This window comes from Heliangelus exortis, chromosome 3 (genome assembly GCF_036169615.1).
Source record: "Heliangelus exortis chromosome 3, bHelExo1.hap1, whole genome shotgun sequence".
Lineage (NCBI taxonomy): Eukaryota > Metazoa > Chordata > Aves > Apodiformes > Trochilidae > Heliangelus > Heliangelus exortis.
The window spans coordinates 11,260,380-11,275,931 of record NC_092424.1 but is presented as its reverse complement, the minus strand read 5'-3'; the positions used below and the strand labels follow the sequence as shown (position 1 = coordinate 11,275,931).

The following is a 15,552-nucleotide window of genomic DNA, read 5'->3' as shown; positions in this document are numbered from 1 at the left end:
TCATGTATGTGTGCAGAAGCATAAATATTTGTGGCTTAACGCAAGTCTAATCAAAAATGGAAAAACACAAGCAATAAAGTAACGCTACATTATTATGTAAACCTGAAGAAAGCAACAAAATGAATGCATTCAGATAAGAAAAGGTGCAACTACAATCAACAAGTACTCCTTTTTCTGTCCCTTTCCTACTAAAATCCACTTTACCATAGTTCAGTCACATCAACACATCTAAAGAGAGCTCTCCATACTGCTTTACACCTAACGATCTGTGAAGGTAGCTTCCAGGAACTAGAAATAAAACACTTTTAGTCTTTGAATCTGCAATCATAACATACAAGGCACAAAGTAGTAATTTCTTCCATTCTCAAGCCTATGTATTGAGAAAGCCAAGCTCACTGAAGTCTTACCATCCTTACAAAAACATCCAACTGTCTCCTGAAAAGCACTAGACTGCAGGTATCTGAAATTACCCAAGTCAACCTAAACCATGTTAAACTAAACCATAGCTTTTCACCAAATGCACAGAAAAATTATTAACCCTGAATTATTGAAAACAAATGCTTACCTTCAATCCTTTTTAAGGCTGACAGGCAAGTATCCCGGCTTGGAAATTCAAATGGATTGTTACAGGTCCGAATGGTGTCACATTCACATTTCCCATTGATTATGTTACAACCTGTTATAAGGTTTTCATTGCATGGTTCAAATCCAAGAAGCTGATCATCATCCCAGTTTTCATCTAAAACAAACAAACAAAGAAACAAACTCACTCACTATTGTATTTTTGGCTAGAGTATATAAATCCAGCTACTTTGGAGCTGGGTGTGACTTACTTCAAATTCAACATAGGGCTAAACATGAGATAACAGATTAAGAAAATAACAGATTAATCTAAACTGTGGAATTCACCAAATATGTTTCACAACTGTGCTATTGCACATTTTGCTAAAGTTACTGGCTTTGTTTGCTTTCATCTGTATGTGAAATTATCATGTTCCATGGAAATGCATAGCTGTAGTACAAATGAGTGCTATTCTAGCCAAAATAACTTCTATAGATACTTGAAGCTGCATTTATCATGGAAGTAAGAATGCTGGACACAATCTGCAGCTGCTATAGAAGTTAAAACTGAGTCAGAAAAAGCACATTTTTAAACATGATTAAAAATACATCACACAGAATTCACTCCACAGATATAAATTTTTATTACCAAAAATACTGCAAGATGCCAGGCCTTTGATTCTGTAATAAGATCAAATGAGAGTTTTCCATCACTCCAGAATGACTGCCCATACTCTAGGAGAATTGCTCAAACACATGATGCTCCTTGCTGTCAAAGGCTGGGCCAAAACGAGTACTTCTGCTCAAAAAAATTCAGCTTTTTTTGAACCAGTCAAGTCAAATGTGTATAACTCATACTCCCACTGTACAACTGCCCAGTTTCCTTTTAGAATGAGGCTACATGTGACAAGATTTTTTTTTTCTCTCCAGAAAGTGATAAATCCAGTCAATCCAGATTTCCATCTAGTTTACCAGTCCTACAATATCTCAGTTTCTTTAGGTCAGGTGCACACAGAGCAGCAGACCACCAGCACAAAAGTTAAAGCAAGATACCTGCTTTTTATGCAAGACTGAAGAAAATGAACTAGGCATAAGGAACTTTGTGCTATAAAGCACCAGATCATTATGCAACTTTGTCTATCACAAGTACAGCACACAATAGTCTCACAGACTTCTAGTAATGACAAAAGGAACAAATACCTATTTTCAGTCTTAACTTCTTTCTTCTTCACAGCAGCTTTCACACTGTGTCTTGTTGTAGTTCACCCTTAATTTTATATACTAACAACAAGCAAGTTTCCAATACAGATCCTGCCAAGAAACACTTGTATGGGAGGCCACAACCAAATACAACCTGTTTGTTATTTAGTAGTCTAGCATTCAACAGAAGTCTAAAAACTGGAAGTAAATAACAACATACACACACAGAAAGATTGACATACAAGTATTGCTCACCCCCAGAAAGATGCAGAGTATCTGCTAACCTGAAGTTTCACCAGTTCTGGGATAAAAAACAAACAAAAGAAAACAAAACAAAAAAAAAACCCAAACAACCAACACCTGGGAAGAGATGTTTACCAGGTATGTACTGTATGTGATCTACAGCAAGTGTCAGAGCAGATCCTGACAGGTCTCTCCCTGTAACACCAACTGCTTGCTTTCTGCCTTAAGTCAGTGAAGTATCCTGCTGACAAAGAGCATGAATAAACAACTAAGTCAATTTTAGACGTGAAGAAGGGAACCATCATGGGAACCTCATGGCTCTTCTACTCCATAAAAACAGCCAAGGAAGAACAGTCATTAACCCCAGGAACTAATTTAACTTAAAAAAAAAAAAAAGACAAAAGTTAATCTATCATCCCATATAGCAATTGTACCAATAGAAGTCAAAGGAAGTGCAGGAGTTCCTGAAGACAAACTATTAAAATTCCTTCAAGAGAAGATGCTGCTAGAGTAATACTTGCAACACTTTCATCTTAAGGAGGCGAGGCATGCAGAGAGAGGAAAAAAAAACAAAAAAAAAACCCAACCAAAAAAACCATGAGAATTTGGAGAACAATAATACATCCTGTTTTTGAGAAGCCGGAATAAAGTCTGAACAATTTGTATTTTATAAATCACAGCAGTCATCTACGTAAGGACAAGAACAAAAGGGGCTCCAAAATTTTGTGTTTCATATTCTGTAACTGCAGGGACCACAACTTCATCCAGATAGTTCTTTTTTATTGTCTCAAGAAAAGTAATTGCTTCTCATTCTTGACACCCAGGCTCTCCCCCCCTGCTGCTGTGCACGGGCCAGGAGCTTCATCAGCCCTGGGGACCCTGTGGCAGAGCACCCTCCCCCCAAGCACCCCAGATCAGCCCCATCAGCACACTTTGCCTCTTCCAGCAACACCAGCTCAAAGGATTTGGGAGTTTCTGCCTTCTGGTATTTTAGCATCTTCTCAGGGCTGACAGTGATAGGCAGAGGCCCTGCTGCACAGGAGCTGCTTGCCTGATGTCAGGTGGGACCCACCTGGCAGGGAGAGCAGAGCCATCTCTTACTCACAGCAGAACTCCTCCATGCAGATGGCACCATGCACTGTGGCACTGCTCACAGCCTTATCTGACTTCCAGAACAGATTAGTGTTTGATATCTCACCTACAAAGCTCATGGCTTTTCAGATGGGAGCAGAAAAGCAGGTAGATGGGAAACACGTGGCCCAGTACTGGGTATACCTGGTCTTCAGTGCCACACCCCTCAAAAATGAGCTCAGTAGCCATTAAAAGGGTGGAAGAGAAGACAAATCCCTCAGGAATACTTGCAGACTACACACCTAACATGCTGAATCTTGAAACAAGGTGTTTTTCATTACTGTGAGTGAATACAAAATAGTCCCATTCAGACAGGAAGAATGCAAATCCAGTTCTAGTCTTGACATCTTTTACCAGACTGCTTTTCCACACAATTTGATTTAGAAACAAGATTTCCATCAATGATGGAAAAAACTCGTAACAAGAAAAGAGTTTATTTTAATTTAGTAAATCAATGCAAAGTCTAGCTTGATCTTTCTCACAGACTTAAGACTCCTTTTCCTATTTGATTTTGCCCTTTCATGAACAGAAGTTAAAGGCCCTGTTAAATGAATATTTTTTACCTCTTAAACACTCAGAAGCCACATCAGTGCAGGCAGAACAAAATTCCTTGGAATGAAAGGTGCAACCACATGAAAGCACTCACATGAGCTAAAGGGATTAATCCACTGTCTCACGTCAATTCAAAGCTTTTGTTACTTAATGCAAAGGAACCTAGTGCTCTGTTTGATAAGGTAAGAGGTGGTCAAGTCCAGCATGCTTTTTACTTTAGAGGTCAGCAATATTTCAATTTGTCCTGAACAAAATCCAGGCTCTGTGAAATACATAAGATAGCCTCTATTGCTATTAAAATCATTATGTCCTACAGACTATTCCAAAACCCAAGCTTTTATATACCACTGACTTGGAGACCTGGACCAGTTCAAGAACAGTTCCAGGCTGTAGCAAAAACATGTCCATGCACCTTCTATTTGACTTCTATGGTTTCTCTCCCAGGAGAGTGCTCTTTCATGCATACCTCTGAGAAACATGGATGATATGAAGGAAGAAACTGAGTCATTCATGAATATGTTACTTCTCTGTAAGCAGTGTTGATAAAACCCAGGTGTAATAACCTAAGAGCCTCTCAAACCTCAGCATGTGCATCCTATCCCCTATCTGATTTCTAGGTCACTTAAAAAAACCAAAATCAAGTAGGTGTTTAACTTTTTAGGAACAACCCAGCTGAAGAACTGCTAGATTTCATCCAAACTGTCCCAGAAGTTTAGCTGTGCTTTCCACCATTGTGCTGGTATTATCAGGTGGAGGCAAAAAAGGGAAGGGACAGTTTTTAGCATTCTTGACTTGACACTGGACTGCTGATACATAGCCACTCAACCAGCTTTTACACACAACTGGAAGCAGTTCAAACACTCCCAGTGGGCCAATAACTATAGTTTGAAAGTCACTGTTTCACATCATGTCTACCTACATGCAGTTCCCCACTTGCCAACTTGTTCAGGCAAGTTCCCACTTCACACAATAAAGCAGTTTTGCCTTTACTCAGACCAAAGTTAACTCTTGAACATAGTATGCTTTAATTCTACTAAGTGTACTTTCATACCATAAGGAAGCCATGAGAGAGGAGGCATCCTGCTAATTCCACTTTTTCCCATCACTCATATAATCACTTGCTTTCTGCAAAGCAAATATTTCAGCTTGTTAACAATTCAAGTGCTGCCCTGGGTTGCTGAACTCCCAAGACCTGTCATAGCATGCACATAAAGTAGGGAAGAGGATTATGGCATTAACAAGTTGAACAAGAGGTCCTTAAACAACAGGTCCAGTCTGGGAAACAGCCTGAAAAATACATCTCTGGTAAGCAGCATTCCATCATTTCTTCCATGCTAAATCCTACATACCAGCTTTCACAACACAGCATAACAGAAGTGTGTGAGGTGCAGCGCTCACAATTAAAGCAGATTTGTCTTCTCCACCTGAAGAGATGCTTGTGTTTCCACAAAAAGATGCAATTGCAAGAAACTACCTTGGAGCCTTATTTTTAAAGCACACAGTAGCTCATTATAGTTGCATTTATTGTTCCCATATGCAAGGGATTGCCTCAAAACAGGGGAAAAGTTAAAAGTACAAGGAAAAACCTTTTCAGACATTCTCTCCATTACTTAATTTTTTGCTTTCCCTTCCTTCCAGTTCTCAATTCCTTCTGCCTGCCACAGAATCTTTTCTTATGTCTTAACCTTCTCTTCCTTCCTAGACATTTAATGAATATCAGCTATTCCTTGGAAAAACATATAAGCTTCTCCCTCACTGCTTATAATACAGATGATGCATCATCTCAAACCAGCAAGCACCACACTGAAACACTCACAAAGGTACCACTGTTGGAGACTAATATAAAAGCATTCCACCCACAAAATTCTTCAATTACAGTTCAGGGGTGAGAGGGTAAACATAACTGGAACGGATAGAGTGAACTCCCATAATTTACACTTAACTGCAGTATGTTATTCTGCTATTTCTGGACCACCAAATATATTGCTGATGTGAAACAACCAGTCATATCTTACAGACACTTTCCTCCTTCAGTATACAGGAGAACTGGTTTCCCAGTGAAACAGGAATGATCCTTACTGAGACTGGCACTGCTCTCTGGGAAGTGCAGGGAACCTTTCAGAAGCTTCTCCACCAAACCAGACCTGAGGTTTGAGCCCCACCACTCCAGCACACTGGTACACACAACAGCACTGTCAGATCAGTGGTATTCATTATGATGGAATGAGGCTCTGGACAGATCCTGCAAACTTTCTAAAATTAAAAAAGGAAATACTTCTTTGCCAGTAGGCTTTGGCTTCTCTTTGAACAGGAAAAAAAGAATGATGGAAAGGAAATTCATGTTTTGGAGGAGCTGAACAATAGAAATGACTAATCACCACTAAAGAATGCTTGAAACCCAGCCCCAGACCTTGAAAAGCAGCAGAAGGGAAGAGTAGCCTTGAAGTGACTTTGAGCTCATGTATTGGCTGCAATCCTCTCCCCTCTCACAACCTATTCCTTCCCTGAAGTCATAAACTGGGGACTGGAGCTGGTAAGACAGACAGCTGAGACCTCTATGATAAGACAGTTTTTCCACTTTTTTTGCCAAACTCCACTTTCCAAGATCAACCCTTCATGTGGAATGCACATCAGTACAAAAGGGTTTTGCAACCTTCTGATAATATTTCTAGTCAAAGCTAGAAAGCAAAACTGTACCATACCATTTAGATACTTCATGCAGGGCTTGTCTCAAATTTGACTGCCTGCTTTATCTTCAAACTGGAGCATGTATCTGAGGTGATCAAATCCCCAATACAGTGAGAAAGATTTTCACTGAAGCAGCCCTGTGTCTTAAGGCAGTTATTTCATACTAAGGAATGCAGAAAGTATTTAAACAAACCAGCTTTCCACTCAGTTATCAGAAACTCCACAGAAGCAGTGAGAAAAGCAAGAAGATAAATAGAGGTGTTTAGTGAAACACGTGATGTGGACAACTATTTCAATTTTTTAAGTTTTCCCTTGCCTACACTGTCTAATATTTAGTCCTCCAATTACCACCTACCCCCCCTTTTTCTTTGAGTATTTTGGGGGGGTTTTGTTTGGTTTGGGTTTTAAAGACTTTCACTACTGGGGTTCCCCCTAACAAGACTGAATGATATTTTCCATAGCTTTTTTGCCCCAAAGATGGTATGAAATAATTAATAATTAGTTTTGAAGTGACCCCCAGGCATTTAGGCACCCAAGAAAAGACTTGTAAATAAGTTATTTCAATCTTGTGATCAGAACCACATCTGTCTGTAAATAGTTGACTGAAATAATACACAGTGTCCCAGGGTTTCATTGGTCAGGCATAGCCTCTGCCCTGATTACAATGAGCATGGACAGCAGTGTTTCAGCTGTCCTAGCAGATCTTTAACCCTAGCTCTTGGAAACTCTTTATAAAAAGTAATTGCTAAAGCTTCAGCAAAGGGCCAAACCTTCAAACCCATTTTTCAAAGGGTTACATTCCCTGCCAGAAGTTGCACACTGTAGTCACACACTGCACAAGCTTGCAGGAAAAGCACATGCACCAAATTCACTGCAAAACAAGGAGCTGGCTGGCAGCTTGCTCAAGCAGCTCTGCAGAAGCAAAGCAGACAAGAGTAGGTAAAGGTTTGACCAAGGGCAGTTCTGAGGAACAACAAAAAGGAACAGTCTATACTATAAGAAGAAACGCAATATCCTAAAAACTTTTGCCACTGTCCCCCTCAAGTCATTAACATAGCATTACTGAGCATCAGAACTACAGGATGTATGAAAAGAGTTACAGCCCATTTCCTAGTCAAAAAGGCCACAGAAAAAACTCTACATACCCCGGATTTAGAATTAGCATCAAGACTTTTTCCTTTTCCTAAAACCTAACTTAGTGACAGATAACTTGAGTCTGTTATCAAAGTAGCATTTTACATTAGCCCATGCAATACCATTATAAATATTATCAGTGATCCTAGATTTTTTTATCAACAGCCCATCATCAGTGGGAGGAAGAAACTACTCCACATGCATACATACAGCCTTTGTGAAAAAAAACCAAGCTCCTTAGCAGAGCACAACATAGGCTTTACCAAAATCCTGAAATTTAATTTGTTTCAAGGATAAAAGACTCAAAAAATTGGGCTCTCTGATTCAGAAGCATTACACTTCTTAGATTTTTCACTCCCTAAAAAACCAACCAAACGAAAAAAAAAAACCACCAAAGCTTATCAGTATCAAGGTAACTGTATAAGGCTTTACATTTTGAAAATTAGTAAGAACAAGGGAATGTGTGTGTGTGCCTGTGAGCCAGTGCTGCTCCTGTTTGTTTTTCCCCTGTGCTACTCCCCTGTTTGTTTTCCTATTGGAAGACGTGCACACTAATGACCCAAAAGGTCTTAACATGATTAGCATTTTCTGAAGTCCCCAGTATAGCCAGTGAAAGCTGCTGCTGGGGACTGAACATTGCCTCTGGTAAAGGTGTGAACTGCTTCCATTCATCTCAATACATTACTAAGGGCTCACTTCCTTCAAACGTGGTCCAACTAGTCTGTTTAGATTAGTTTAAGACTCCCTCAGGGACCATCTCTTAATCCGTATGCTTATGTGGAATTTAATCTAGATAGCCTTTATACACAGTTATCTTCCCATCTTAGTTTACATGGGTACATTTCTCCATATGCCTAAGCTTTTTCTATGTCAGTGTCCCTCAGTTTCCAAATTGCATGCATACATACCAAAAGGCAGACTTAAAACCTAATACTGTTGAACTATGCAATTGGTGCTACCTGAAGTCTCAGGAGAACCCTGAGAGTCGACCATTCCAAGCTTATGTTCCCTGGGGATTAAATGCCTTCTTAAATGAAAGCAGTTTAGAAATCACAAGAGACATTTAATAGGTCACTTCCACAAAGCATTTAATCCATTAAAACAGAGAAACATTTGGTCCCATCTGTAAGACACTATAAACTTTATTCATTAAGATGAAGAATTCTTGAGGGGGGTGCAAAGAAAGGAAGAGAAAGGCATTTTTTAACCATATTAATGGATTAATTATTGCATAACTTGCCTGTCGGTCAAATGACATTTTGGTTGACTAAAAACTATACAAGAAGTAAAAGTATACAAGTATTCTTGAATCAACTAGAGGGTATTTAAAACTGCAAACATGCCTGGAGGGCTGAAATTACTGACAAGTTTGAAGGCAGTTTTAAAAAAACAATCTTTATAAGCAGTAGAATATTGGGTAACCTGATGAAATAACCATATTCTATAGGGAAAACATAACATCAGCAGAACATGCTTGGCATACAGTCATGCGAGATCAAATGGTTTTAAAAAGGAAAAAATAAGTAAGAGTATTCCTCTTAACAGGGGTTGAGAGATTGAGTAATACACCCTATCCATGATATGAATGCTATTTTTAAACAGAAAAAGCCCTGCAAATTCCCACATTAATATCCCTCCTCATATGTGTTGGGCTTCTCCATTTACTCTTTCTTGAACCAAGTGGTTTCTAAAAATCAAAACATGATGGCCAGAAATAGAAAGGAAACCATTTCCAAGTCAAATAAGCACCTGATCTAATTCAAATTCCATGCCACACTCAAAGTTACGTGTTCTTACTGATGTTGAGATTTCAGCATTGACACAAGTCAGAGTAGAAATAGCTTACAAATTATCCAGCCTGTGCACAGGAAGCTGGCGTGTGCCTAATAAGTCTTTTCTGAGGGGAGGGGGCAAAGCAGTGTTAGTAGTGGTCATGACTAGCATATCAGAAGCTGAACACTTGTCAAGGGATTACTTCTCATTCCATTTTCACAAGTTCAGTAATCTTTCAATTTATTTTTTTTTTTACATCATGAACAATTTTTCCATTTTTTCTCCAATTGCTTGGATTGCTGGCAGTCTATTAACCAAGTATCTTGACTGTTTTCATGCCAATACAATCATTTGGCTCACCACTTCATCAGTATAACCAAATCACCAGTTCTTCCACTTTTTGTTAGTAGAGGAAGCCCTCTATATACATGTGGACACCAGAACTATTTGGACATTTCCCCAGTCATTCCCTACATAACAAAGTAAAAAAAACAGTTAAGAAATATGGGCATCACTGTCCAATCAGATATAAAAAAACAGGTTACTTTCATGCAACTTCTAAATCACATGAATCTCAGCAACTAGTAGTTGAAGCAAAATACTGCCTGATGTTTAGGGGTCTGGACAGCATCACAGGCAAGAAGCCCAGTATGTTGCATAAAAGTCTCTCTGGACACAAAGCACCATGTTCTAGTCTTTGGGTCCACTGACCCATTAGAAACAGAGCATGGGACCAAAACCAACTGTAAACAAGGTTCTCCCAAGGGTACTTACTACCTGCAGAAGCCACAAGCAGCAGCATCAGTTGTGGTAAAAATAGTATTAAGTCTGTAAGCAAGTTGTTCTTCAGAAAAGCAGAAGAGAAATCTGTGTAAACTGATGTCCAAGCAAAACCAAACTAAAACAACTTACATCTCCTCCTCCTAGCTTTGAAAAAAACCAAGTTTTTAGAAATTAATTTCTTCTAGTCAGCCTCAGTTTCATCGTGCTTTGGTTACATATGATATACTGTGTCCTTACCTATCATACTCTACTACATGTTCCTGGAGAAAGACAGTTCAAAGTAGGCTTAAAGGTGGGTGAAGGAACACCTTGGTAATACTCCAAGCTCCCAAAAAAATGAAGTGAACAGATAGGACTAACTTCTACCATCATCCTAGACAATTAACTCACATGCTTCCTGATTATTCACCTAAAATTTGCTATAGCAGCTTCTCCTGGTCCTGAGGGTACCTCAGCTCAGAAGTGACTTGCCAGACAAACAAGCCTCAAGTGAGGGAGGCAAGCCTTAAATTGGCTGCAATAAACAAAAAGAATATAGCAATAACTCTATGGCCCCCACCAAACACACACACACACACACACACAAAAAAACACAAACAAAAGAAACCAAGAACCCCAAGCTCTACCAAAACAAAAACCCCAAACAAAGTATTACACTTTAAGTAAGCTACTGAAGCAGAAATACCTTCTTTCAATGGCTACACAAGGGCTAGATTATACCCAAGTATATTCTCAAAGGAATTTAAGGACACAGTAGAGATAATAGTTTTGTTAACATTGCATTTCAAATATATGTATTACAAAAATTTAAGCTATGGTCCTACTACACAGTTTTAAAATAAATAATAAATTGGCTCATCTGCAGTATTATTGCATATGCTACTGGTATGCCTTAGGAGAGTTCAGCAAAGGATCAAGGCTTCCTCATCTAAGAACTGGGGAAGAAGAGAAGTCATCTCAAAAAATGCCTTTACAGAATAACAGAACTTATTTGGCAGAGCTTTTCCAAGGCTTTCCAGTTCCCCAGAAGGCAAAAGCCCTGTCCAGCTGGACTGCTGCAGAAGCCAATGCTAACGTGTTTCTGGAGAACTCCAAACTAATTAGGAGGTGGGTCTAAGTCTATCTCCAAAGACAGAAAGCAAGTGCAGTCCCTGCTTTGAGCTCACAATTCCTGAATGGTAAAAGTGTTTGGAAGAGGCTTTAGGGTCTCGATGCCTCACTGCCATCCAGCAGCATCCCTAGCCTAGAGGTTTTTAAAGTCTCCAAAGGTTGCCCTTCAGAAAAAGCACCCATCCATGCTGGGGGAATCTGACCTCAGAATTATTCCTTACCCAAAACATTCAGGAAGGATATTCCTATACTTCAGGATAAAGCCATGAACTGAAGCTCAGAACTGCATAAAGATGTGAACAGTTAAGGTGGTGAGGTGAATGATGACTTCCTTCAGGTTTTAGAAGGCTAGAGATCAGCAACAGATCTCACCTAGAATCTAACCTAGATTCAGCAACAGATTTAATTAATAAACACTGATTTAACAAAGCCTTCTCCATTTCCAGTTTCAGAAAGAGAGGCTATCATTGACAGGTACCACAGAGATTTCTCCATGAGGTGTCAGAGATATGCAGAGTGTATTAAATATTATGTTAACAGACAAGTGTTTCTACCTGCTGCAATTCAAACTCTTAAGTTTTCTGTAGCCTAGTATATGTTGGTACTCTGAAATAAGACACTGCTGAAGCTTCAAAAATTGTAAAAAAGTATGCTTATAACTATAGCCAGTAGGGGTCATTTCAGTGTAAAAAATTGCAGTGGAAGGGAAAGGCTAGAGACAGGAAGGAGAGTAAATAACATCAATTTCTACTCATGCAGTTCTGTAAGTCACTTCCATTTCCTCCTCCCTGAACTGGGGTAGAAAAGGCTTTGCATTCCCAGTAGACATGATAAAAGAAAAAGCAGCCTTTATTCCATTAATGGATAAAGGCATGACTTAGTACTACCCACACATCAGTCATCACCAGTCTAGCCTGTTGCACACATGCCTGTAAAATGCCTAACTGGTTAGGGCACAAAAATCAAAAAAACAGGCAATCAACCTAATTTTAGTGATCAAAGGTAGTACAGCAAGTCCCCTTTCCTCCTTGCTGCCAGCCCTTATGCACAATACACACCATTAAGAACTACATTGCTGCTCTTGTTTAGAAAGAAGCAGTTGCCTGACCATTCAATAATAGGTATTCCAGGACTATTTGTAAGGCTGACAGTTCATCTGGGTTGCTTTTCATTTCTGAGATTGGAAATTAAACAGGTAACTTATCTCCCTGACTATAGGGACAGCTGGAACTATGTCCTAACCACAACACTAATTGAAATGCAATCTTTCCAACAAATGCTTCATGCTATTTCCAACAGTAGATGGGACGTGTTACAAGTTGAACTACAGCAACGTACAGATTGCATCACTTCAAAGGAATGAATACTCCTAAACTGCCAGAGACATCCGTACTGTGATACAGTAAGGGAGTGGGAACATTAAGGCATTTAATGACTGCAGGCTTAGTTCCTTTAACCAAGGGGTAGGGAAGAAGATGTTTAAGCCAAGCTTCTACTGGAAAACATACAAAAAAAGGAAACTCGTCCAAAACCCGGTAGGTTTTTGAAGGAACTTTTCCCTCTTTGGTTGTATTTCTCTAAAACTGCTCCAACACATACTAAAAATAATGAGACTACAACATTCAGCAACGTGGTCTCAGCCAAGGTCTTTGAAGTAATTTAGGGCCACTTTTAACTGTTTAACAACCGAGTTTTTAACCCTAGAGCTGGCTATACCCCAGAAACAACTGCAGAGGCTGATGGAATGGGTCATAGCACAGACAGAACACTGCTCTGCTGGGGTTTGCAGTTCATTTGTGAGGAAGGCAAAGGGAACAAAGCTCAGCTGCCCACTAAAATGACCCGTTCTAGCTCTCTCGAAACAGAGCATCATGTTAAACCTAAGTTTTTTGGAAAGATGATGCCTCCCCAGCTCTCTGGACTTTCTGCTGCCCTCTACCCGCCGAGGGGAGACTGCCTCCGGCTCCTTTTCCAGAACTGTCGAGGCTCCCGCTCCCAGTCTCACATGCACTTAAACATACCCAAAACTACTGGATATTTATAATTTCTTTACAGCGCCATGTTTTCCCTCAACTTGGGGGAAAAGGAGGTGGGATGGAAAAAGAAACTAGGGATTTGTCTTTGGCCTCCTGTTAAGTTATATATGTAAAAAAAAAAACAAACCAAAAACCCCAAACAAAAAAACCAAACCAAACGAATGAGGGACTCTGACAGATACAGGATTTAAGGGGTTGTGGGAATTCTTCTTGCATTTCATAACGGCTCATCACCTATCAAGCAAGCGGCAGGAAGCAAAAGTGGCTTTGAGGAGTTCTGCCGTAGGGATTTCTCTCTACTCCTTGATGCTGCAGCAGAGAAAAAGCCATCCCTTACCATCATAGACCAAGTAGAGCAGGCGGGGAGATATTAAAGGACAGGAACAGGAAGGAAAACTTGACAACAGATGATGGGCTTTTGTGTTGCCTTAGAGAGGAGGGAATCCGGAACAGGCATCATGTGTGCCCGACTGACCTCCGCAGATTTCCATCTGCCAAACCCTGTATCAAGGAATTTTCCGTGGGCATCGGTTGTTGGTATAAGCTATTAGCAAACGGGTGAAGCGCTACAGAAAAAGAGAAGAGCCTAGAAGTTTAAGCTAAGCAAATGAAGGGTGAAAGTTCTAAACAGGAAGGTTGCGGGAGGAAAGCTTACAAGACGCTTGCAGATGGGACAGGCGGGCGTCAGGGAGGGAAGGAGAGCGCACCGGCGCTTTCCCTCCCCGCCGCCCGCGGGTACCCCCACGCCGGGGGATGGATGAATGATGTCCCGCCGCCTCTCACCTTCACAGACGCCCACTTCGTACTCGGTGATGGAGTCCCCGTTGAGCGGGGGTCGGATGACACAGCGCAACCCCCGGTCGCAAGCCCCGTGCAGCCCGTAGACTCCCCCGCAGCTCTCGTTACGCTGTCGAGCGCACATGAAACAGCAACCGCAGATCCCCAGCACGATGCTACCGGGGCAACTCTTCGGCTCTTCGCATTTAGATTCGTCGCAGGGTAAGCAGACCAGAGCCCGCGTACCCGACTCTCCCAGCAGCAGGGCCAGCAGAAACAGCCACCCCGTCGCCGCCAGGTGCCAGCCGCCGTCTCCGCCCGGGCGTCTCCTCCCCGCCGAGACCGCTGCCAGGTACATCCCGGCCGCCGCAGCCCGGCCTGGGCCGGGGGGAGCCTCTCCGAAGCCCCCTTCGCCGGGCGGCGGACCCGTGCGTGCCGCGGCTCCTTCCCGCCGCCCCCGCCTCCGGCCCCCCGAGGAAAGTTTCCTCTCGCGGCGGCGGCAGCCGCTTCAGCCAAACTTCTCCTCCGGGCGGCGGCGGCTCCGCCCGCTGCCCGTCTGGGAAGCGGCGTCCGTCAGTCCGTTCGTCTCTGCGATCCCGGTCCCGTAGCACCGTCCACGCCGACTGCGAGGCGCTCCGCGCCTGAGCGACTACGAAGGAGCCCCTGGGCCAGGCGACGGCTGCTTCTGCCCCGCTCGCTGCCCGAGTCCCGAGTCCCCTCCTGCCTTCGACTCGCCCCGCTCCGAGTGCGCCCTCTGCCCTTCCCCCATTGGGCGGTGATCGCCTTAGCTCCGCCCCGCCTGCCTGCTCGCGCCTTCTCATTGGATTCCGCCCAGAATGGCCCCGCCCGCTCCTTCTCCCGCCCCTCAGCCCCCTCTCCCCTCCCCATTCTCCCCGCAGCCCCAGATCCTGGGGCTGGGGAGAGACGCAGCGGAGGCGAGGAGCAGCCTGGGCCCCACGGCGGCCGCCGCCTCCCCCAGCCCCTCCCTTCCCTCTCCCGGGGCTCTGAGCGCGGAGCGGAGCAAGGCTGCGGCGCCAGACCCTGGGGACCGGCTGACGGAGGCCCGGGAGACATCTCTGCCTGCAGGGGACACCGGGGCTGGGGAGGGAGAGGGCCCCTCGAAGGGCGCAGCCACAGCAGGGCGACGGCGGAGGGAGTCTCCAAAGGGGCCTCGCGTCCCCGGCCGCTTTGGCGAGAGCCTCCTCCTCTTTCTCCGCCTGCTCCCCCGAGGGGCGCGAGGATCCGGCATGAGGAGCGGCTTAACGCCTTCTCAGCCTCTGGAGGGGGAGAGCCGCCCGCTCCGCTCCCCGCCTCGTCCCGTCCTTGTAGCCGGGCCCCTGGTCCCCTCCAGGTGCCCCGCGGGTGCGGAGCCGAGGCGGGGGCGGGAAGGGGGCTGCGCTGCCGCCTCTTAACGGCTGCTGGTCCACTCTAAGGGCAGCGTCGGCGGAGCACTGTCCCGGGCCGCCCCGCCGCTCTCTTGTAAACAAGCGGAGGTGCTGAGACGCGCCCGTGGACCTCCGCACTCCGAACCGCCCCTGGGTCAGCAAGAGGTCTTCGCTGGCCG

General features: G+C 43.3%; 1 protein-coding gene across 1 annotated transcript in view; it reads right to left on the bottom strand.

Moving 5' to 3' along the window:
• Nucleotides 1-14,744, bottom strand: part of CRIM1 (cysteine rich transmembrane BMP regulator 1) — a 157,966-nt gene extending 143,222 nt beyond the window's left edge. Inside the window, exons 1-2 of the mRNA XM_071739159.1 lie at nt 13,995-14,744; nt 566-739 (exon numbers count right to left, since the gene is read on the bottom strand). Of these exons, the coding sequence (XP_071595260.1) occupies nt 566-739; nt 13,995-14,346 (526 nt within the window). The 5' untranslated portion in view covers nt 14,347-14,744. The remainder of the gene's footprint in view (nt 1-565; nt 740-13,994) is intronic.
• Nucleotides 14,745-15,552: the final 808 nt, after the last annotated feature.